We start from the raw sequence: 23,341 nt of genomic DNA on the forward strand, positions 1-23,341 counted from the left end.
TCCTCCTCCTCCTCTTCCTCCTCCTCCTCCTCCTCCACCTCCTTCTCTTCCTCCTCCTCCTCCTTCTTCTCTCTCTGTTAAATCTCACCTAAGGATATTTTCCCATTGACTTTTAGGGAGAGTGCAAGAGAGAAGGAAAGACAGAGAGAAACATTGATGTGAGAGAAACACATCAATTGGTTGCTTCAAGAGCCCTGACCAGGGCGTAGGCCAGGGATGAGCCTGAAGCCAAGGTACTTGACCAGAATCGAACCCGGGACCCTTCAGTTTGCAGGGTAACGCTCTATCCACTGAGCCAAACTATAATAGCTAGGGATTTCTCTTAAGTAACTTACACTGGTTATCACCCCAGAAGTAAAATCATGCAAAGTATATTAGCAGTTTTGCCAACATGCCCCCCAGAAAGCATGGGCAAATTTATAGTGCCAGCAACAACACACGGAAATTTCTCCTCACCTCTTCCAATTGGACTTTTACACCTTCTAAAATTTACAGGTTGGTGTTCTTCCTGGTTCTCATTTTTTATTTGTATTTCTCTGCTTTGGAGATAAATCTTTCTTAAGGAACAGTGCTCCATCTTGGCAGGAGATGGCGCTGTGACCCTGTGCTTAGGCTCCCTGAGAAGAAGCCCTGAGGTCAGGGTGGGTTGTATGTGTGCTGCAGGAGAGAGGATGTTAAAAAATCTCCTGGTCTCCAGTTTCCAACCTGAGTTCAGAAGACTTGGTTTTGATGAGGAGCTGAGACCACACCTGCTGAGTTGACCTTGCCTTGCCAGCCAGCATATCTTTCAGTCTCTTGAAATTCAACAGAACCCAAGGTTATGAAATGTCCACTGCAGGCCAGACATAGTTCTCACTCTCAAAAAAAAAAAAAAAAAAAAAAAAACAACTCCTAGACAAGTGGGAGAAAATATGCAAACAAAATTCGTAGAAAGGCTGTACTTCCTATAAAGGTTCAAAGTGCTATGAGTTATTGGGAATCTGAGTGATTGCCTCCAACGTTAGGTATGCGGGGTCTTGGAGGATGTGGGGGTTGAGCTGGGTCCTCAGAGTGTCGGGGCAGGATATGGAGGCCTGACCAAGAGCCACTGTAAGCTTGGAGCTCAGGTGGAAATAAAAAGGAAGATGAGGCTGGGATGACCAAGAGACAAACTGTGTGGTGGGGCCTGAATGCCTCGGTAAGAAGCACGGACTTGATTTTGTAAGTGAAGGTATGCTGATGGACGTTTTACAGCAAGAAAATGGTGGGGTGGTATTTGTGCTTCGGTAACATTAGGCTGTGGTTTTCCTGGTTTATTCTGTAGACACATGTTCTTTCCCATCTCAGAAGTGGTTGGTATGGTTTGCCATGCTCTCTTCTCCAAGTGCTGTCTTTCCTGTGAACCAGAGCGCTCTTTCCATTCCTGCCTCTGGAGCCCCTCCTTCACCCCCTTTGCAGCCTCTTCCTCCCCATGCAGCCATTAAACACCGCACTTCATCATGGCTCCTCTCACTCTTCACTCTCCCCTGGGCGATCTCAGCTCTGCTCTGGCTTAATTACACCTTACATCAAGACTCGCTGAGGCCTCACTGAGGCCTCCCCTCGGAGCTGCAGGCCCATATATCCTACTGCCTACTCGACAGCTCTTGCTAATGTTTCAGAAGCATCTTTAATTCATGTCCCAAACTCCCCCACCCGACCTCACCTAATGCTGGTCCCCTTCCAGTGTTCTCAGCTGAGTAGACACACCACCATTCATCCCGTTAGGCCAGTTACGTGTTCAGAGGCATCCTTGCCACTTCTCTCTTCCTCACCCCATTTTCACCCCCTCCCCAAGTCCACTCACCCCTACATCCCCAATACCAGTCCGAACTGCTGGCTTTTCCCCATCTCCTCCACCGCTGACCCAGGCCCACTCCACAAGGCTTTTCACCTTGGCCACACAGAGCCTCCAAATTGGTCTTCCCGCTTCCACGCTGGCTCCAATCCACTCTTCACACTGTGGCCAGAGCCATCTTTTCAAAATGTAGAACTGGCCCTGTCACTCATTGTCCCAGTGAAATCTTCACAGGGCCTCCTGTTGCTTTTTACCTTAAACCCTTTGATTAGGATAATGCAGAAAAGAGCACAGAGCAAATGTAAATTGGAAGAGATTTGAAAACAACTGCCATGAAAGGAGACATAATCTTGCCAGCCATACCCCTCAAAATAGAACTGCCTCCTTCCCTCAACCCCAGAGCAAGTACTATCCTGAATTTTATGACAACTTATTTTTGTCATCCAAGCATGCATCTCTAAATGCTGTAGCTCAGCCAAAACCGGTTTAGCTCAGTGGATAGAGCCTCGGCCTGTGGACTCAAGGGTCCCAAGTTCGATTCCAGTCAGGGGCATGTGCCTTAATTGCGGGCACATCCCCAGTGGGGGGTGTGCAAGAGGCAGCTGTTCGATGATTCTCTCACTTTGATGTTTGTAACTCTCTATCCCTCTCTCTTCCTCTCTGTAAAAAAAATCAATAAAATGAATTTTTAAAAATAAGTAAATAAATAAATAAATACTATAGCTCACATTTGTTTTGTTTTTTAATTTATACTAGAGGCCTGATGCACAAAATTCCTGCAAGGGGCTAGGACCTTGCAACCCCGGTTTTGTCCGGAAAGTCCTCTGGATGGCCTTCTGCTGTTTGGTCTAATTAGTATATTAGCTCTTTATTATGTAGGATGTCTGTAGTTCTCCTTTAAACTAGAGGTCCCCTCCATCTCTTTTTTCTTCCCTCTTGTGATGTATTTGTCTTGTAGAATTCCCATTGCTTTCAAAATAAGAAAAAAAGATTTCCTTCCATGCCTGTAAGGCTTTACTTGGTCTGATCATCCAAATACCTTCACTCTCGTCTCCCCCCAGGCTGCCTTTCACTCTTTCCCACCTTGTGATTCAGTGCCAACCTTAATTCAGCGCCAACATACTTTCTCCATATCCCCACATGGCTTTAAAAAAATCCTCACCCCAGGAGTGAGGATATTTCTTTCATTAATTTTCAGGGAGACTGGAAGGGAGGGGGAGAGAGAGAGGAAAGAAACATTGATGTGAGAGAGACACTTCGATTGGTTGCCTCCTGCTCCCGGGCAGGGAAAGGAGGATTTCTGGCGGATTAAATCTGCAACCTAGGTACATGCCCTTGACCGGGAATCAAATCCATGACCTTTTGGTCTGTGGGCCAACATTCTAACCACTGAGCAAAACTAGCCAGGGCCCCACAGGGCTTTTGCAAAGGCTGTTCCCTCTGCCTGGAATGTTCTCCCCTCCGTTGTGTCTCCCAGTTAACCATAACGTATTTTTGTATCTCAATTGGAGCATTCCCTTCTCAGAAAAGCCTTCTTCACCTTCCTGACTTGGCCAGTCCCCCAACCAGAGCCTCTCACAGCCCCCCCTTCTTTCTCCTTCACAGGTCAAGGTTGTGGATTTCCAATTGTTTGTGAGATGCTATGATTAATGACTGTCGGCTCCCTAAGGGTAGGGGTGATGTCTGCTTTTGCTCACCATTGTTTTTCCACTATCTGGCTGGGTGTTTGGTACATAGTAGGTGTTCGATTAAAAGTTTGCTGACTGCTGCTCAGGGAGGGATGATAGCCAGCAGACACCAATACAATTAGGAGAGAGTCTGGGTCTGAAGAACTGATTAAAGAGCCCGGTTTCCTCAGAGGTGAGAGCTGACACAGCCTGGATAACTGGTGTGACTTGGAAAAGAATGGCGCATTGAGAAGAGGGTAGGGGCTCCCCCAGAATACCCAGAGTCCTCCTGCCCACTCCACTATCCATAAAGCAGGAGCTGGGCCTGGACTGGGATGGCTGGAGAAGCTCCTGGGTCCTACCGCTCCCACTCAGAGCCACTGGGGCCGAGCTAAGTGGAAACAAATGTTCCTTGGCTTTTCCTAGCCCAGTCCTGGTGGGCCAGCAGCCCCTCCCTCTCATCCCCTGCTCTCTCCTCCCCCCTCTTCTTTCTCCCTTTGACTGATGGGGTGATAGGAAGGTTGGGGACATGGATGGGGTTGAGAGATGTGGAAGATGGGAGGCAGGTGGGCTCTGTGGGGACCCTGGGCCTGGAGTGGGGGTTCCCTTGGACAAAGGCCCAGAGGGAGTCTCAGAGGAAACTTAGCCTGCAAGGCAGGGACAAGCCTGGCTAAAGCTTGGACATTTGAATTCTCACCCTCTCAGCTGGAAAGGTGCGTTCTTTTTTTTTCTATTTTCTTTTTTTTAACTGTAGTATTTTTAAAAATATATTTTATTGATTTTTTTACAGAGAGGGAGAGGGACAGAGAGCTAGAAACATCGATGAGAGAGAGTCATCGACAAGCTGCCTCTTGCACACCCCCTACTGGGGATGTGCCCGCAACCTAGGTACATGCCCTTGGCCGGAATCGAACCCGGGACCTTTCAGTCCGCAGGCGATGCTCTATCCACTGAGCCAAACCAATTTTGGCAGGAAGGTGCATTCTGATGACTTCAGGTGGGCTGGAGAAAGCTGGAGTGGAGGGATTTGGGGTAAAGAAGGGAGAGGAAAGTGACTCTTTTTTCTATCTGTTTCCTTCCCTCCATCTCTCCAGAGAGTTGGCCTTTCCTCTGTTCTCCTGGGACCCAGAGACCCAAGGCCCTGAGGAATTCTGAAGCCCTGCCACCATCCTAAAGGAATGAGAGTTAGATCCCATTGCTGGGAAAGAAGGGAGAAAGGGCAATGGGGAGGGAGGAAGAGAGAGAGGTTATTGGGAGGGGAAGGGTCACAGGCCCAAATTCCTGGGCTCTTGCAGCTCCAGTCCTTTTGAGAAACAAAGAAACAGAGAAAGTGATTTAGAGACAGACACAAATAGAGACCGAATCATGGAGACAGGAGAAACGTGAAAAGACACTGAAAGAGAGAGAGAATCCGACAGAGACAGAGGGCTCTGCTTGTGCCTGCAGCAATTCTGATGTTATCTTTCTCCAGGTGCCTCTCTCCCCCTCCACAGTCCCCAACTCTACCCCTCCTTCCTCTCAAACCCACAGCCAGACACCCATGTCTCTCCTTTCCATCTCTCTCTTGCATCAGAGCCTAGACTTGGAATTAACAGGTTCTTGGGACTTAAGGCAGAGCAGTGGGGGGAAGAGTAGAGGGTGCCCAGTGCCCAGAGGACAGAGAGAGGGGGATTAGTGGGGCACCATTCCATTCATGTTGCTCACGTCTGGGCTGCTGTGTTCCCATTCCAATCTCTTGTGACCCTTTCTCTACATGCATGTCTGTGCAGAGGTGGTGTGTGTGTGTGTGTGTGTGTGTGTGTGTGTGCGCGCGCGCGCACACGCGCGCGCACATTTGATCTCCAGAGAAGAAGGTATGAGTCTCATCATGAGCCAGCCCGTCTGTGTGTCCATCCATATGTGTGGGTTATCCAGCATTGTCTGGGGGAGATGAGGCTGTCCTGTGGTTTCTGTGGAGTTCTCTGAAAGTCTGTGCCAAGTTGTGTGTGGGAGAGGGGGCGGGGTGGGCGGGGTGTATGCATCTTGATCTGTCTTTGTGTGTCTCTGTCTCTATGTCCTGGTCCTTCTCTGTGGAAAGTCTTCCAGGGTGATAGTGATGGACTGAAGTCTCAGTAACTTCTGAAATCATCTACATGAAGGTTTGGAGGGCATAAGGGCAGAAATTATAAAATAAGGGCTCTGGCTCTGCCCAGATGCCAGCCAACTCCTAGATGAGAATGCAGAGAAGGCAAAAGGAAGTGAGCAGAGGCAAGGTTTCCCTTGGAACCCAGGCCCTGGAAATTGAGGCTTTGGGAGCCTGTCCATCACAGACTACAGCCTACACCTGTACTGCCCCAGTGCTTCTGCAGGCACCACTGAGCCGATTGATTCTGGAATGGGACTCTGGAGGAGAGGACAAGGAATTGGGGAGTCCAGAGATGGCCAGCTATTCTGCAAGATCTGACCAGACAGAGTACTGCAGGAGGGATGGGGCTATCTGTGTGTGTTTGTAGGAAAGGTGGGGGGGGGGGGGGGAGGAGCAGAAAGGCCGCCTGCGGGGGAGAAGGCTTCTTGGCAAACACCCCAGTTTCCTGAGCTGATCCCTGCTCCCTGCCACTGCTCCCAATTCTGTTGTTTCAATAACATCATTTTTATCCACCCCACAGAGAGACTGTGTCTTAGAAGGGGGAGGCAAGGGGCAGAGCTAGGGCATGAGGGGGTGGTAATGGAGAGAAGCTGGGGTCTGGAGGCAGCTGGGACCAGATTTGGGGCGCTCCCTCCTCAAGCAGAGGCAGGGCGGTCCCAGAGCCCTGGTCCCCTGATGACAAAGACAAATACATTAAAATTCTTGCCTTCAAGAAGAATGCAGGATAGGGAGAGCATTTCATAATCTGCAATAACAGTAGCAGGGTGGGGGCAGGAGGTTCAGAACCCAGGCAGTGGATGGGAGGGGGGGCTGATCATTGGCCACCTGCAGCCTCCAGGGACCCCCACAGAGCCCCCAACAGTCTGTTCGGGCACCATCTGGCCTGAGTGTGTGCCTAACCTGGGCATGTCTTTGAGTGTGCAGTGCCCAGAGTTGGCATTGCCTTGCAGAAACAGCAACTGTGGACAGAATTCATAGGTGCAAGGCTATGCGTGGCATCTGGATGCTGTGGAGGGTTAAAATGAGAAAGGGCAGCACTAGGACCATGTCCTCCTCACCAACTCCCTCAGCCACCAGCTCCCCCCACAGGGCCTGTCCCCTTCTGGAGTATCCCAGCCCCTCACCTGAACTCTCTGTACCCAGGAATTAGACCAACAACACAGCCCAGACACCAGGGCCCTGGGGTGGAGCTCACAGCAAACTCAGAGGCTTTCCTGTGTGCCCAGGGGAACATGTCTCCATTTCCTTTTCCCACTTCGTACCCATCCTTTTCTTTCCCGGATCTGCCTCCTCCTGTGGGGTAGGCACCTATGGTCTTCTGTCCCATCACCTCGGTCCCCAGTCTCGTCTTGATCCACTTGTCTCTGCTCTCTGAGGAACTCAGAGACATGCCTTCTCTGTTCACCACGGGTGTTTTTCTTGGAAGTGGCTGACCTCTCCAAGTTCAGGGACTCCTCCACCCATACCACCAGGAGTCTTGCTGTGGGAGCCTGAGGTGTCTGCGCCTCGGGGCTTGAAGTCCGTGCCCTCCCCACCCCATACATTCCTGAAGGTTGATGGCCACTCTAGATAGAAAATGGTGGTTTGGAGACAAGGCCCTTGCTGTGGAATGCCCCCACCACCTGTCCCTCAGCACCCCTGGGGCATGTGGGCCGGAGGGGAGGAGCAGGGACTGTAGCCCTTGCGAGCAAGCGAGCAAGTGAGCCGAAGGCTGTGATGAATGGAGCTGTCCCTCCTTCCCACGGAGCCTTTGATCTCCCCACGTGGGGAGGGGGCCAGGGGCATCAAAGACATTTTTGTAGCATTAGAGAATAGAATAAATGCCATCTCACCTGCAGCTGGCTCTCCTACCCCTTCTGGCCCCCGCTACGTTGGGGAAGCAACGTGAGGCAGGAACCTGCTGGCACTGCGAGGCCTGGCTGCCAAGTTCTGACCCCTCAATCTCCCTCGATGACCCCTCAATCTCCCTCTATGACCCCTCAATCTCTCTCTATGACCCCTCAATCTCTTGCTATTCTGCAACCTCTGCTCTATCGCTCGCTCCTTAGTCTGAAGAGCTGGAGCGCGGACCGTGGAGAGGTTCCTCTTGCTGTCTAATCTCCCCTCCGTACCTCCCTCCCCTGCACTCGGGCTTGAAGAGGCGGGGTGGCTGGGGAGCCAGAGTGGAGGCCTAGGGCTTCTTCCTTTTCTGCAGGAAAGGCTGAGAAAGGGGCGTGAGGGGCGGAGGGGTGACCCCCTCCTGGGTCCGCCCGTCCCTACCCTCTAGTTCCATAGACACCCCTCCCGGGAGCATCCAGAGCCCCAGGCGGACTTCCTCGTCCGGCCCCCCGCTCTGGCATCGCCCGCACCACCCTCCCCGCCCCGCCCCCGCCCCCCACCCACCCAAACTCCCTCATTCCTGGGAAGTTTTCTCTCTTTACAGTCAACAAACCTGTCAAACGTCTCCCTTCCAGCCCGTCCCCCATTCCTCAGCTCCTCTTCTCCCCGCCACCCCCACCCCACCCCGTTCCACCCTGTTTCCCCGCCCTCCTTGCCCCCGACTCCCGCGACGGCGGGGGGCTCCCATTCCGCGAGAGGCGTGGTGAGGGGGCGAGGCGGGCGGGTCGGGCGGCCACGAGCGCGGCCCCGCCCCGGACCCTCGCTCCCGCCCTCCGCGGCGCTGCGCCCGCCGCCCCGGGGCTCCCGGCTCCCTCCCGAGAGTCCCGCCGCCCGACTGTCGCAACTGCCACCCCGACAACCTCGCGGCCCCCGCCCCCGCCCGGGCCCGCTCCCCTCCCTCCCCTGCCCCCGGCTCTGATTTCTTCTCCCGAGCGAGCTCGGCAGGAGACTCAGGCGCTGGCTGCCCCGTCCGCTCTCCGCCTCCGCCGCGCCCTCGTCGCCCGGGATGGGCCCCCCCGCGGCCGCCGCCGCCGCCGCCGGAGCCGTCGCCTCCCGGCCGCCGCCGGAGCCGCACTCGCCCTGAAGCCCGGGCCCCGCGTGCACCGACTGGCCCCGCAGCCAAGCCCCCCCGCCCCCTGCCCGCACCGGCTGGCGGCAGAGCGGTCACGATGCTGCCGCCCCTACCCTCCCGCCTCGGGCTGCTGCTGCTGCTGCTCCTGTGTCCCGCGCACGTCGGCGGACTGTGGTGGTGAGTGCTGCAGCGCGCTGTCGCGGTGCGGCTCCCGGCGCTCGAGGGTGGGGACCTCGCGACGGATGGCTCCGGACCGCGGTCCCGCTGCCTCCCGGCTCTACCTGCGCGCCGCCGGGGCGGTGCGGGGGAGGTGCGTACCGCTCTCCCGCCGGCCTCCACCCGTGGCACTTCTCACCTACCGCTTGGGCGGCTCTGATCTCCTCCAACCCCCCCACTCCCCCCCCCGCACACTCTATTGTGTTTCCTCCTCCCGCCCGTGCCCTACACGCCAGCTCCCTCCCAGGTTATGCGCTCAGTCCAGGTCACTGAGGAATTTGGTGGGTGGGTAGGGAAAAGCTACCTGGGAGACAGAGGGGGGAAGAAGATCTGTCGTTAGAGATCCGAAGAAAAGAACTTGCGAGGAGGGCTCTGGGTTTAGGGGAGTTGGACTAGATTGGGGGGTGGGGGGGAGGAACAAGGTAGGAAGTCATAAGCAGAGTCAAACAGCTGCCTTCCCCCCCCTCCCCACTTTGCCCAGAAATCTACCTACTTCTCTCTGAGCTCCTTCAGTGTGGGCGGTAGTGGCAGGAAAGGGACGGAAAGGGGAAACTGAGTCAGGACCTTGGCTCTCTGCTCGGGGAGGAGGGACCCAGGCAGGAGAGGGACCCAGGCGCCTGGACCTTGCGGATATGGGATCAAGGGTCAAGTAAAGGTGCAGCTCAGGAACCCGGGAGGGTCCGGTGGAAGGGAGGGAGGCTTGGTCAACTAAGAAATGAAGACATCTCTCCGGAACTGGCCTTAGCTAGAGCAGACACCTAGGCAGCGAAGGGTGCAGGAATTTTGAGTCTTGGAGAAGGGACTGGGAAGGTGGGTGCCAAGTCAGGACCATTCGGATATGTGGGTCCCGCGGACTTTTTCCTTTCCAGTCTCCTGGGCAGCAAAACCACCCCGGAATAGCTTAGTGTCAAGAGAGGAGGGACTTGGCCGATATCAGCCAATCCTAAGAAGGAAGGGTCGTGCCTATTTGCATATAGCCATGCCATTGGCTGGATTCTCTACACTCCACTCCTCCCCATCCCAGGATTTGGAAGGAGGGGTGAAGTAGGCAGAACTGTCTCTTCTAGGGAAATGGAAAGGAGGATGCCCACACCGGGAGCTGCTGGCGAGAGAGCATCCCTTCGGGTGTCAGTGAGGGGGCAAATTGAGGACGACCCAGGTTCCAGCTAGGCAATATGTGTCCCTTGCTTAGGTCTTAGCATAATCCAGTAGCAGCTTTGAAATAGACCTGAGATCTAACCTGCTCCTTTTGTTAAATCTGCTACCCTTGGGCAGGTCACTTTTTTCCACTGCCCCACAACGTCTCAGCCATAAAACTGGGAGACAATCCCTCTACCTGGCAGGCTTAGTCAGAGCATTAGGTGGGATGATTTGCAAAATTATCTGACATTGGGAGGCACTCCTTAAACATAGTTCCCTCCTCCACACCCCAGGTTCTCCTCAGTGTAAAGGGATATTCATTTAAGTTTAAAGTCCAGGGTCCCAAACAAAACTTGGTAAAGGGGATCTCTCTTTTACTCTCCAAAACCTTTCCTTTTTTTAATTATTTTTATTATTTTTTATTGATTTTTTTCAGAGAGGAAGGGAGAGATAGAAAGCTAGAAATGTTGATGAGAGAGAAACAACGACCAGCTGCCTCTTGCACACCCCCTACCGGGGATGTGCCCGCAACCAAAGTACATGCCCTTGACCGGAATGGAACCTGGGACCTTTCAGTCCGCAGACCGACGCTCTACCACTGAGCCAAACTGGTTTCGGCTCCAAAACCTTTCTTAACTTTGCCCTCGCTCAGGGTGGGACAGGGTTTCTCCCTGAGAGTTGTTGCCTTACCTCCCCCCTCTCTCCATTTGTCCAAATTGTTCTCATCCTTCTGACTAAAATGACACTTCCTCCAGGAAGCTGTCCCCCTGTCTTCTCTCCCTTGCCTTCTCTGTGCTCCCAATGCACCATCCCATGCATTGGGCAACTATGCCAGTTCCTGCATTTTGACAACCATCTCCTCTTGTGTCTCTCTTCCCTGGTCTTGGAAACCAGAGCCTTGGGGCCCTGGAGGCTAAAAGTGCTGGGGACAGTTTTATGGAGTGTTTACTGGTGGGTTGATTCACTTTTCTGGGATTTGTATCTGTGGTGGTGCTTTTGTTCAGGAAGGGTTGCTGGGTAAGAGCCAAACCAGGGGGAGGGAGACCTGCTCCCTTGGAGACTGACCCTGAAACTGGGAAGCAAGGAGTGGGGGAGGAGGTGAGGAGGGCAGGTGTGGGAGAACACAGAAGCCTTCATGGCCACAGCTGCAGGGCAAGCAGGGTGAAGAGTGAGGGGCTGGGCTGATAAGATGTCCAGAGACTGCCTCACTCAGATGCTTCTCAGATAGAACCTGCCTCTCCTGCCTGCCTTGGCCCTTCGCTCCCCTCTGTCTGTTTCTGATACTTAATTCTTTTGGTCTGAGCCCAGATTCCCATTCTCAGGACCTTTGACTCTGATTGCTTACACTCCTGTTCCCACCACACCCATCACTGCCCTCCAAAATCAGGAATGGGCTGATGGGCCAGACCCAGCATCCCAAGTGGCCTGAGGCTCCTGCCACTCTACTTCACCCTCACCCTCCAGCTTCACTTTGGCTAGGAGCTTCTTCAGGCCAGGGACTTCTAGGCTGTTCTCTGATGTCTAGGACCTACTTCCTGGCCCTCTTCTCCCTACTTCTCAGGTTAGGGCACTAGTGGTGGAGCAGGAAGCAGCGACCTGCAGCAGCTCCCTGCAATCCGCTCTGACATTCCAGCAGTGGCCAGACTGGGAGCAGAGAGGAGCCCAGGAACTATGAATGACAGGACTAACCTGGTTAGGAAAGGAGGGTCCTTCCTGGAGGGGAGTGGCCCCAACCCTGGAATAGGCTCAGGGACCTGGCTCCTGGTTCCAAAGATTTCTCTCTCACTTCTGTCCCTCTCCCCCTTGCTCCCCTGATGGAACTGATGCCTTCTAAACTCTGCCCCAGCCTCTTTGCCTGTCTCTCTCACATCTAAAACTGTATCCTTGTGAATTTCAGAATCCAAGATTCCAGGACACTGACCAGGCTGTCTTGTCCAGCCAATGTGCTGCCCCTGACAGACCCCATGTTGAGAATGAGTCAGAGAGAGGAAGAGACTATAGCTTCCTACTCACCAGCTCCCTTCTACCTGTTCCCTGACCGTCCCACCCTGAAAGTTCTTCTTAATGTCTGACCCATCTTTATTTATCCTTTAATTAGTGGTTGTAGAAAATAGCTCACTTTCACAGAATAGCCAAATTAATCTCCCTCTTTCTCTTTTCCTCTTTCTGTTTTATATATCCTATGAAAGAAACTAACTCTCCCCTTGTTCCACTGGGAAAAACACCACCCAATTCCACCCTGTTCCCCCATCTCATCTTGCCTTTCACCACCACCCCCTTCCTATAGAAACAGGAACCATGGGCCTAAGATAGCCTCATATCTGGCCCCACAGGGAGACAGGGAAAAGACAAGGCTCCTTCCTGAAGCCTGGGTTTTCCAGCTGTGACCCCCACCCCACGCTGGACCTGGCCACCCTTTCCCATCCCACCTTTATCTGGGGCCCTCACCCTTTGTGGGCAGTCCTGTTGCTGGTCCTTGCCAAGCTCAGGGTGCGGTGGGGATGGGGGTGGGGTGGTCATCCAGTCCCACCCTCCAGGCCTCCTGCCTTGGCAGCTTCCCCTGGAGGAAGACAATGGGGCTGTGAGCAGAAAAGGGCAGGGGCAAAAGGAGGCTGGCTCAGTCTGGGCCAGAGCATGCCCTGAGCCCACCAGAGTCCTGGCACCGTGACACTTCCTGGGAGGTGCCAGCCCCCTCCTGCCCAGCTCTCATCAGAAGCCAGCAGTTGGTGGGGGGAGGTCAGAGGGAGGCTTGATCACCAGGGCTCAGTGAGGGGGATTCAAATGTGTACTTTGATGAAGAAATGCAGCTGTGGAGGGGATGAGGCCAGGGCGGGGCAGGCAGCCAGGCCTGGGTCAGGCTGGCAGCAGGCACCCAGCCAGCCAGAGCAGGAGGCACTCAGGGAACACAGAAGCCTGTCCCTGGGGACTGGGTAAGAGTCCTCTAGCCTGCGCCCTCTTTCCTGCCTGCAGTGGGATGGGAGGAGATCTTAGGCGCTGCCCTGGACCACCTGAGGAAGGGAAAGGTTGCTGGGAGGGTTCTCCCACTTTCCACCTGGCCTCTTTGGCTGGCTCCTCCAGCTCCGAGCCCTCCATTTAATTCAGAAATGAGACTGAGAAAGGTCTTATATATAGATCATCTGGTCTCATCTTGTCACTTATAGTAAGAAGTCCAGCAAAGTCCAGGGATAGGAGATGGCCAGAAGACACACAGAATGCAGGCAGCTGAGGGTGGGAGCCAGGAGCCTACCTCCTGCTGAGGATCTCACCCTGGGTGCCATTGGGTGTGGGCCTCAGAAAAGGGGTACTGGGCCTCCCCCATCCCTGCCCCCACCTAAGTATGGGAGAGCAGAAAGCACAGATTGTCCTGGGGGGTGGGGGGGGACCAGTAGGAGGTTCAATGTGTCTACTCTTTAGCCTTGCACAGCCCTGATCAATAGGAAGCCCTCTTGTATGGTGAGGATGGGAAGGAGAGAAGTGTGAGGAGGTGGGAAGGGCAGTGCCCAGGACAGGGCAGAGGGAACCAAATTGGGGTGGGAAAGGGGGTGGTGCTGGTGGTGGTATAGGGTGGCTGGTGGGTGGTGGGGAGGCAGGGGTTAATGGAGCTGGGGCATCACTGGCTTTGATGTGGTGGTTGGGGTGGGAGTAGGGACTGGGGGAGGGGTAGCAGTAATTAGGGAGTTAGACAGAGCAGGACAGGACAGGCGGGCGGGCACAGGCCCGGGCCCAGCCGCCTCCACAGCAGTCAAGCAACATTTTTCTGCCCCTTCTCCACCACCCACCTCCCCCACCCCCGTGCAGCCCCCACCCACAGCCCCAGGGTTCAGGGCTCCCTCTGCTGGCTCCTGGAGGTGAGGGTCAGATGAGGGACCCCCTCCCCCCGTGGGGGAGGGGGGCGGATAGAGAGCTGGCTGTGAGACCTTTCAGAGGAGGTTGGGCATCAAAAGGGTCTGTGATCCCCTTGGCCTCATTAATCCACCCAGGAGTGCTCATCAGGAAGAGGGGGTGGGAGTCCTGGAGGGTCCCCTGGTCCATGGGCAGGGCTGGTAGGGGAGGAGACACAGGCTGAGAAGTGTAAGTTGGAGAAAAGAGAGTTCTCAGGAGTCCACAGACACTGCCTGCACTCCTACTGTTTGCCCTGCCCTGAGCAGGCCAGGAGGTGAATAAGGGTGTGAAAGGCAAGACAAAGATCACATGTGGAAGCCCACTCTCTGGACAGGCTTTCTTTCTTTCTCTCTTTCTTTCTTTCTTTCTTTCTTTCTTTCTTTCTTTCTTTCTTTCTTTTTTTCTTTTAATATATTTTATTGATTTTTTACAGAAAGGAAGAGTTTGAAACATAGATGAGAGAGAAACATCGACCAGCTGCCTCTTGCACACCCCTTACTGGGGATGTTTCCTCAACCAGGGTACATGCCCTTGACTGGAATCGAACCTGGGACCTTTCAGTCCACAGGCCGACACTCTATCCACTGAGCCAAACCGGTCTCTGCTGGACAGGCTCTTTTCACATGTCACCTGGGAAGTGGGCAGGTGTTATTATTTGCTTCCATTTCACAGTTGCAAAAACCGACTCAGAAGGTTAAATCTCAGCAGCCATTCAGCAAATACTAAATGCCAACTGCACGTGCTAGGGATTTGCTCAACATCAAAGAATAAGCAAGCAGCAGAGCCCAGATCCAACCCCATGTCCTCTGGATCCCCAAAGCCCTGCGTATACTCTACTATTGATATTATGCTTCCTCATGAGATCCTTGTCTTTAATGAGTTTCCTATCTAATTGGAGAGATAGACAAGAAAGCATGACAAAATAATTATGCCACTGGCAGGATAACAAGCACCTGCCCTTCTCCCGCAGTGAGTGACAGGCAGAATGAGGTAGATGGAGGCATGGGGACCAGAGGAGGCACCTTAGGGCAAGTGGTATCTAAGGTGAGCTTGGAGAGATGCTGAGTTAGATTTTTCATGACTTAGGATCTAGGGAGGGGCTGGCTCTCAGTCCAGTAGAATCTAGGATGGCTGCAGAGTTACCCAATCCTGCTAGGAGTAAGGAGTGTATGGAAGGAGGCTACCTAATGTCTTCTGATACCTTTGGTGGCTATTTCCCCCTGGCCTTTTGGTTTTTAAAATATTTACCTAAGTTTCTTGCAATGAGACACCCTCCTCTCCCTCCTCTCCCCCCACCCCACACTGAGTGGTCAGTGTTAGTCACCTCCCTTCTCAGACTGTGCATCTGTATTAGGAAGGTCAGGTTGGTGGAGCTGGCCTGCATGACCTTGGGCATTCTCTTAGGCCCTGAGAATATGGGAAAGGAAAAGTAGAGCAGACCAGGACTCCGGGCCCCCAGAGCAGGATCTACAGATGTTGTGCCCTGGGAGGAAGATTTTGGCGCAGGCCAAGCCAGTTAGAATGGCTAACCCTAGGCTTGTCCCTTCTTGTCTGCATACTGATTTCTTTTAAAACTAGCCTCATTGTTTCTATGCCCAGGAATGTCTACTTGATTAGGATCACAGACCCTATATATTCTATATTACATATTTCTTACCACCCTGTGTCCCAGCCCCCAAAACATGCAGATGTTCCCAAAGGGGCACAGCCTCTGTGGGCTGATCCCAGAACTATGCTGACTCAGAGCATGAAGAGCAGAGTTCATTCCCTAAGGAAGCAGAAGGGAAGGAAGGAGGGTAAACGAAGAGGAGGGATGGGGGAGTTATTTTTTGATGTGGAGTCAAGTGTTAAAGTGAGAGGGGGTATGCCAGCCTTTCATGCTAGCTCCTCGTGTTTCTGAAGCCCAGAGAGGGAACTGACTTGCCCAGAGTGGCTCAGCTCACCCAGAGCTGACAGAGACCAGGGTATTCAAGTGAGGCTCGGTGTTTTGCCCAATGCTGCCCGGCCACTCATTTTCTGGAGTTTCCTTTCCTGTGACTTGAGGATGGGAGCAAGAACAGGAGGGCAGGGAGCAAACTGGTCCCTTGGGATTCTGGCTGCTACTACTGCCCATCCCTTCTCCTGACCAGCTTGTAAACAAGTCTAGTTCCCAGGCAGCCAGGAATCCTTCTGAGTCTTCTATCTCTAGCCCCTGGGAAACAGATAAGGTCAAGAGATTTCTGCCTTTCTCCCCTGCATACCCCCTCCATCCCCTGGGACAGAGGCGGGAGAGGAGAGGGATGGGGCAGAGTAACCTTGGGAAGATAAGGCCAGTCGACCTTGGGAAAGTAGGGAGTTAGCACAGGGTTTGGGGAGGAGAATTGGGGAACTTAGTAGCATGGGGGAGTGTTGAGTGTGCAGAGCCCCAGACTCCTAAGTGGAGGCCTGGACATGTGGTGGCAGGAGAGGACCTGGACAGCCTGGGGAGGTCTGCTTCCCTGCCTCTGAATCCAGTGGGAGAAATAAAATGTTTATGGAAAGCAATTAGGAGGAGTCATGAAATGACATGTGGACAGGGGCTGGGCTCAAGTAAGGATTGTCTCCTTAGAAGGCTCCTTTCTTCATTCAAAAAAATGTTTTAAATGGTATTCATTGTAGCATTATAGTAATTGTTTATAATATGCAAATTTTCCATTAAAATCCAGGGGAAATAGGAATTAAGCACCTTAAAATCTGCCTAGGAGACAAAAGAAAATGATGCTAATAGCTCTCAAGGTGCTTATATCTTATCTGTTGACCCTATATGATCTTATTGGAAGCTTCCTCAAATTCTTTTTGTAATGAGGTGAAATAAGTGGCAGGAGGTGGGGATAGATAGATAAATAGATAGAGGTCAACTCTTTTTAAAATTTATATATATATATATATATATATATATATATATATATATATATATATTTCAGAGATGAAGGCAGAGAGAGATAAAAACATGCCTCACACTGGGGATCGAGCCTACAACCAGGCATATGCCCTGATCAAAAGTCAAACTGTGAACTCCTAGTTCATGGGTCAACCCTCAACCACTGAGCCACACTGGGCAGTAGAAATCAATTCTTGAAGCACCTAAAATTCTTGAAGGTCACTGAGCCACTGGGAGCCAGCTTGGCTGTCCTGCCCTTGGCCCACTCCCCACTGCTCCATCCATCACTTCTCTAGGGTTGGGAAAGGATTGGGGCTAGACCTTCCCAGGATACAGTGATGGGCAGGTCCTAAGCATGGAGGGGAGAAGGTCTGGATCAGCGATTTTCAACCTTTTGCATCTCATGGCACACATAAATTAATTTCTAAAATTCTGTGGCACACCAAAAATGTGTTAATCTGACCCAAAAATTAGGTATAATTTTTATTCACTCACACTGGACAACTATTGTTGTCATTTTTTTGTTTATTTGTTTAACAATCTAAGGAAAAAGAGGTCAGTGCCACCCTAGCTGGTTTGGCTCAGTGGATAGAGCATGGACTGGAGGATCCCGGGTTCGATTTCGGTCAAGGGCACATGCCTGGGTTGTGGCCTTGATTCCCAATTTGGGAGGAGAGGGGGGTGCAGGATGCAGCCGATCAATGATTCTCTTTCATCATTGATGTTTTGATCTCTCTCTCCCTCTCCCTTTCTTTCTGAAATCAATAAAAATATATATATTTTTTTTTAAAAAAAGTTCAGTGCCCTGGCTCAATAGTCAGTTTTAAAAATTCTTGTGGCACACAGGTTGAAAATCACTGGTCTGGACTATGAGTCTCTCTCTTCACTGAGGAGAGAACTCTGGCTCCTGGACTACTTAGAAAGGGATGATAACAATGATGTCGGGTGGTGTGTGTGTGTGTGTGTGTGTGTGTGTGTGTGTGTGTGTGTTAGACCGTAAAGGACTTACATATCTCCCTGCAACCACCTCTTCAAGCATCTCACTCTTTAGTGTTAAGTTCTATCTTAAGACCTAAATTCCTCTTGCTGCTATTTAAGCCCATTACATTTCATTGTTGCTGGGCCAGAACATGCCTGGGAAGCCTGTACTTGTGGAGCAAATGGGGACAGTGGGGTGGATGTACACTGAAGCTAAACTGAAAAGAAGGCCACCTTGACCTTCGGCACCTATCTGCCACCATTTTCCTCTACATTTTCTATTTCCTGATGCCACTTTTCTCTCCCCGCCCAGAGAGTCTTTTTCTGCCCTCTGCTGAAGGGTTTTTGAGTGGTCTCAAATTACCCTCAGCTCCCAAGTGCTCAACGCACTCATTCCTACAAGACAGGCATACCAGTTAAGCATTCAAATAAGAGCAATCTGATGAAAGCCCTTTCATCCAGGTGTGAATACCCAGCCAAGTTAACCTTCGCAGGCCTGGTATGGAGACCAAAGGGTAACTCTCTTGTCAGAATGAAGGCGGGGAATATGTGTGGGAGCCAGCATGGTGGTGGGAATGGAGGGATTTCTGAAAGTGTGTGGAACTTCCCACAAGGTCTTTACCCACCCGCTCAGTGTCCCCCCTTCTCCAATCAGTGATGTCACCCCATTGCATAGGGCTTGGCTTGCTGCCATGCTGCTCTGGGAAGGCCACAGCTCATGGAGTGGGAGAAGGGTCACTGTCACCTGCTTCACAATGCTTCAGAGACTCAGCCCCAGCTCCTTCTTCCTGCTCTCCAATTCAGGGAAACAGAGGATCTGAGGGTGGGAGGGGAGGGCCCACCTTAGAGGTCAAACCCATTCTTCCATTTTACAGAATGAGAAACTTGGGCTGGAGAGGGAGTGTGACTTCTCTCAGAGGCTCCATTCCCCACACACTAACATCAGATGGTTTTCTATGTCCCTTGGGATTGCCCATGCCTTGCTAGCATCAGGACTATTCAGCTGACACATATCCAGCTTGTGGTCCACTAAGACCAGTTATTTTTCTGATCGTTTTCTAAAATCTTTTTCTTTTTTTCTTTTTTTTTGACAACCTTCTTGATCTTCCTTCTGTTAAATTCTTCCTTGTCTCCCTTTGGGTGAGGCCTGTTGAGTTTCAGTCTTGGCCTGCCTGCTGCCAGCTGTCTTTACCTTGAGTCAAATTAGATAAGGATTTATTAGTAAAAACATGCATAGAAGGATAAGATTGAATTCTTGCTCTACAGTGGATTTCAGTCTAGACTCTAGTTAAAAGGGAACACAGACATGGATGAAATGGCAGGGGAACCAGATAGGAGAATCTCAATCTTAGTTGGTGGTGGTGGGAGGCATAACCCGGCTGATTGGGGGGTGGGGGTGGGGTGTTGCTCTCCCTCTCTGTCACCCCCTACCCTTGGAGTTATACCCCTGACTTGCTGTGTTTTGCTTCCTAGGGCAGTGGGCAGCCCCTTGGTCATGGACCCCACCAGTATCTGCAGGAAAGCACGGAGGCTGGCAGGGCGGCAGGCCGAGTTGTGCCAGGAGGAGCCAGAAGTGGTGGCCGAGCTAGCGCGGGGTGCCCGGCTTGGGGTTCGAGAGTGCCAGTTCCAGTTCCGTTTCCGCCGCTGGAACTGCTCCAGCCACAGCAAGGCCTTTGGGCGCATCCTGCAGCAGGGTCAGTGTGTGGGGGGGGGGGGGGGGGGGGGGGGGGGGCTCTGGGCTCTGGGCTCAGGAGAAAGAGCGGAGGTTTGGGGAGGCTGCCCGAGCCCCACCTCTCCCAGAATCTTTGGGCCCAGCTTTGGTGCTGTGCTGACTGCTCCTCCCTGTCCCCACAGACATCCGGGAGACTGCCTTCGTCTTTGCCATCACGGCTGCGGGCGCCAGCCATGCAGTCACGCAGGCCTGCTCCATGGGCGAGCTGCTGCAATGTGGCTGTCAGGCACCCCGCAGGCGGGCCCCATCACGGCCCCCTGGCCTGCCAGGCACCCTTGGGCCCCCTGGCCTTGTGGGCTCCCCAGAGGGCAGTGCAGCTTGGGAGTGGGGAGGCTGTGGGGACGATGTGGACTTCGGGGATGAGAAGTCCAGGCTCTTCATGGATGCGAGGCATAAGCGGGGAAGTGGAGACATCCGAGCATTGGTGCAACTTCACAACAATGAGGCCGGCCGGCTGGTGAGTATGGGCAGGGGTGCGCGAGAGGGTGTGTGCACGACGGTGGAAACGTGTGCGTGTGTCAGTGGATGTGGGACAGTTGTGTGGCTGGGTGGGTGTAGGACAGTGTGGTGAATGTGTAGGAGCACTTTGTTGAAGTGGGAGAAGTGAGTGTCTGAGAGAGGGTGTGTATGTGTAGGAGTATGTTAACGTGTGTGGGAGCTAGCGTGGCGGTGGAGGGCCACTTGGGAAGATTGGTTGGGGGCCTGGGACAGGGTAGGGAAGGTCACCCAGGGGAGAGGCTTTTAGGGACCCCAGGTAGAGAGGGCATACCTCTGAACAGGACAGGTGGGGTAAAGCTTGGGGTGGGTAGAGATGTGGCTGCCAGGGCAGGGACAAGAGGATGGAGACAAATGTCTTAAGGTAGGGGAGCCAGGAGGTGTGAGGGAGGCCAGAAAAGGGGCTAGACCAAGGAGCAATGGGCTGGATCCTGGCGGAGGCAGGAGGGGGTCAGGCAGAGGCCAGGAAAGCTGTGTCTGAATCGGGATTCTTGTCAACTGGCTTCCCAGAAATCCTAGACCAGGCCCTGCCCAGAACTCTGGCAGCCTGTCCCGTCCCTCTGCAGTGAGGAGGCCCCAGGAGCTTGTTTAGGGACAGAAAGCTCTCTGGGTCAGAAGTCTCCAGGGGGAAGGACAGAACCTGGGAGGGGAAGGGATACAAATGTCTGTAATAGATGTTGAGATTCCAGAGATGATCTTCCTAGGGCGTTTGGCCCCATAAATCTCTGGTGGGGTTGTGACTCTTAGACACAAACAGCAAACAGAGGACAGGACTCCTGGGGTTCTAGTTCTCAGTAGTACGTCTACAGTGGGCACCCTGCCTCAGTTCTAGGGTGCTCTAGAGGCATCCCCACACATCGCCTGTATCTTCTATAATAGAGTTTGGGGCTGAGGCATGGGCAGAGGGTGAGAAGGGGCCCAGAGCAGTATGTCCTGACAGGCCCACATACCTGCCAGAGAGGGCTGGGGAGGGATGGTGGAGACAGGCGCCCAAGGAGCGGGCTCTGCGCCTCCGCTCAGCTCTGCCTGGTGCCTTGAGGGTTGGCAGAAGGGAGAAGGTGCGACAGCTACCACCGCCACCTCTCCTGCTCCAGGGAGATTCTCACCCGGCGCCGTCCGTTCTACCGTCTCCCCATTCTCTGGCTTTGGATCCCAGAGTCCCTGTGCTTCATTCTTTCCCCCACTCCACACTTCTACCTCTCCATCATTGTCATTCTTACCTTCCACTCCGGGCTGTCGCTTCCTTAACTTTTTTTTTGTCTGCTCTTTCCTTTCTTCCAACCCCCCTATTTTCTGTCTGTATGTCCATTGGGCCTTTCCGAGACCCGTACCCCACATGTGTCTCCTTTTGCCTGCTCCTCTGCTCCCCGCAGGCGGTGCGGAGCCATACACGCACTGAATGCAAGTGCCACGGGCTGTCGGGCTCGTGCGCTCTGCGCACCTGCTGGCAGAAGCTGCCTCCGTTCCGGGAGGTGGGCGCGGAGCTGCTCGAGCGCTTCCACGGCGCCTCGCGTGTCATGGGGACCAACGATGGCAAGGCTCTGCTGCCCGCCGTCCGCAATCTCAAGCCGCCGAGTCGCGCCGACCTGCTCTACGTCGCCGACTCGCCCGACTTCTGCGCCCCCAACCGGCGCACAGGCTCTCCAGGCACGCGCGGCCGCGCCTGCAACAGCAGCGCGCTGGACCTCAGCGGCTGCGACCTGCTGTGCTGCGGCCGCGGGCACCGCGAGGAGAGCGTGCAGCTCGAAGAGAACTGCCTGTGCCGCTTCCACTGGTGCTGCGTGGTGCAGTGCCACCAGTGCCTCGTGCGCAAGGAGCTCAGCCTCTGCCTCTGACCCGCCGCCCGCAGCTCCCCCAACAGCGCGCAGCGCTGCCTCTCGTACCTGTGTGACCTCTGGGCTCCAGCAGAGGGCGCTGCCGTAGCCCAATTTACTCTTGTAAAAGTCCATCTCCCAAGCCTCTGGAAACTGAGGTTGGAGTCATTCGCGTGCCCAGGAAGACCCAGTGCATCGCAGGGATTCCCAGGGGTGCTTTAACGCGTTCTGGGGAGCCTATACGCTGTAGGGAGCTCTGCAGTTTCCCTCTTTTGGTCCCAGATGGAAACTTCTCTAGGCCTCTGGATGCGGGGTCCCTAGGAACTGCTGGCCATGTGTTGGGTGGGTGAGTTTAGTATCAATAAAGATATTTAAACCAATAGGACTGGGACCACCGTTTGGGAGGGGGGCTGGTCTCCTGCGGGTTAACATGGGCCAGGTTCTGGAAGGTGGTTTTGATAGAACTGGGTCCCTATCCTCTCCTTCCTCTGCCCTCCCTTGGGACTGGGCTCTCCTGGCAACCATGGTGAAGAGTGCCAAATCTCCCCTTGGCATTCTTTTGTTCACTCTTGTCACACATGTAGAGCCTGGATCTACAAGCTGGGGAAGAAGTAACAATCCCTCTTTAAAGGAACAGACTCTAGAGAGGGTCTGGGGAAAGCACACGGGAAGCCTCTGCTGGCGTACTCAGCTCTCATCAACATTCTAGGGGAGTGTGACACCCTCCTCTGCCCTTCTGTTTCTGTGATCCCTGGGGGATTTGTGGGTAGACTTTTAGGGCCACCCAAGCCCATAGGATTAAAGCACTTTATGAACCGTAGAATGTGATGAAATATGTTATTACTAACATCAGACTAAACATTTGAAACTAACTTTACCCCCATTAACACTGAAAAGACTGCTCAGAACAGCATTTCTAATTACATGTAGAGGGAGACAAAGAAAAGTTGTTCCAAGGTTTTTCCTGGCACCCAACTACATTTCCTTCCTTCTAGTTCTTTCTCGGGAAGCTGATGGTTAGTGCGGAGGGGAGAGGAGAAAGGTGTGGGAGATCTGGGCTCTCCAGAGCTGAACTTCATGCCCCCATCTTCCTCCAGAGAGAAGGGGAAAGGGGACAGCCAAAAGGCTAGCATTCAAAGCCCCCAATATTCTCATAGTCCAAATACTGTACATGCCCCCTTCAAGGTATATAGGGCAAAGCAAGAGCTTTGGGTCTGGAGCTGGTGCTGCTGCTTAGAAGTTTACGGTACAGATCATGTGAGTCTCGGTTTCTTTACCTTTATAATGGGGCTATCATCCTGTTCCAGTTATCCATTGCTGCATAACAAACAACCCCAGCATAACTACTTCTCACGGTCCTTTTGGTCAGGAATTTGTCAAAGCTCAGCTTGGTGGTTCTGCTCCTTATGACAGAACTATTGGCTGTAGTCATTCACTTGGCTGTACTCCACTGGTGGCTGGGCTGGGCTGGACACTCAAAGGGGCTTCACTCATATGTCTAGTGCCTCAGAGCTTCTCCAGTGGCCTCCTTCTCTCCATGTGTCTAGCTTGGGCTTCCTCATAGCATGGTGGCCTCCATGTGACGGGACTTCCTACATGAGGCTGACTTTTGACATAGACTGTGCCA

At 53.3% G+C, this 23,341-nt stretch overlaps 1 protein-coding gene across 1 annotated transcript; it reads left to right on the forward strand.

Annotated features, from left to right (window-relative positions):
- Window positions 1-8,330: 8,330 nt before the first annotated feature.
- Window positions 8,331-22,094, forward strand: WNT6 (Wnt family member 6). The gene is made up of 4 exons (XM_036422107.2): window positions 8,331-8,735; window positions 19,147-19,367; window positions 19,528-19,862; window positions 21,274-22,094. The coding sequence occupies exons 1-4, from the start codon at window positions 8,656-8,658 to the stop codon at window positions 21,733-21,735; spliced, it is 1,098 nt and encodes a 365-aa protein (XP_036278000.1). The 5' UTR covers window positions 8,331-8,655; the 3' UTR covers window positions 21,736-22,094.
- Window positions 22,095-23,341: the final 1,247 nt, after the last annotated feature.

The sequence above is a fragment of the Pipistrellus kuhlii genome, unplaced genomic scaffold (genome assembly GCF_014108245.1).
Source record: "Pipistrellus kuhlii isolate mPipKuh1 unplaced genomic scaffold, mPipKuh1.p scaffold_m20_p_7, whole genome shotgun sequence".
In the NCBI taxonomy this organism is placed as follows: domain Eukaryota; kingdom Metazoa; phylum Chordata; class Mammalia; order Chiroptera; family Vespertilionidae; genus Pipistrellus; species Pipistrellus kuhlii.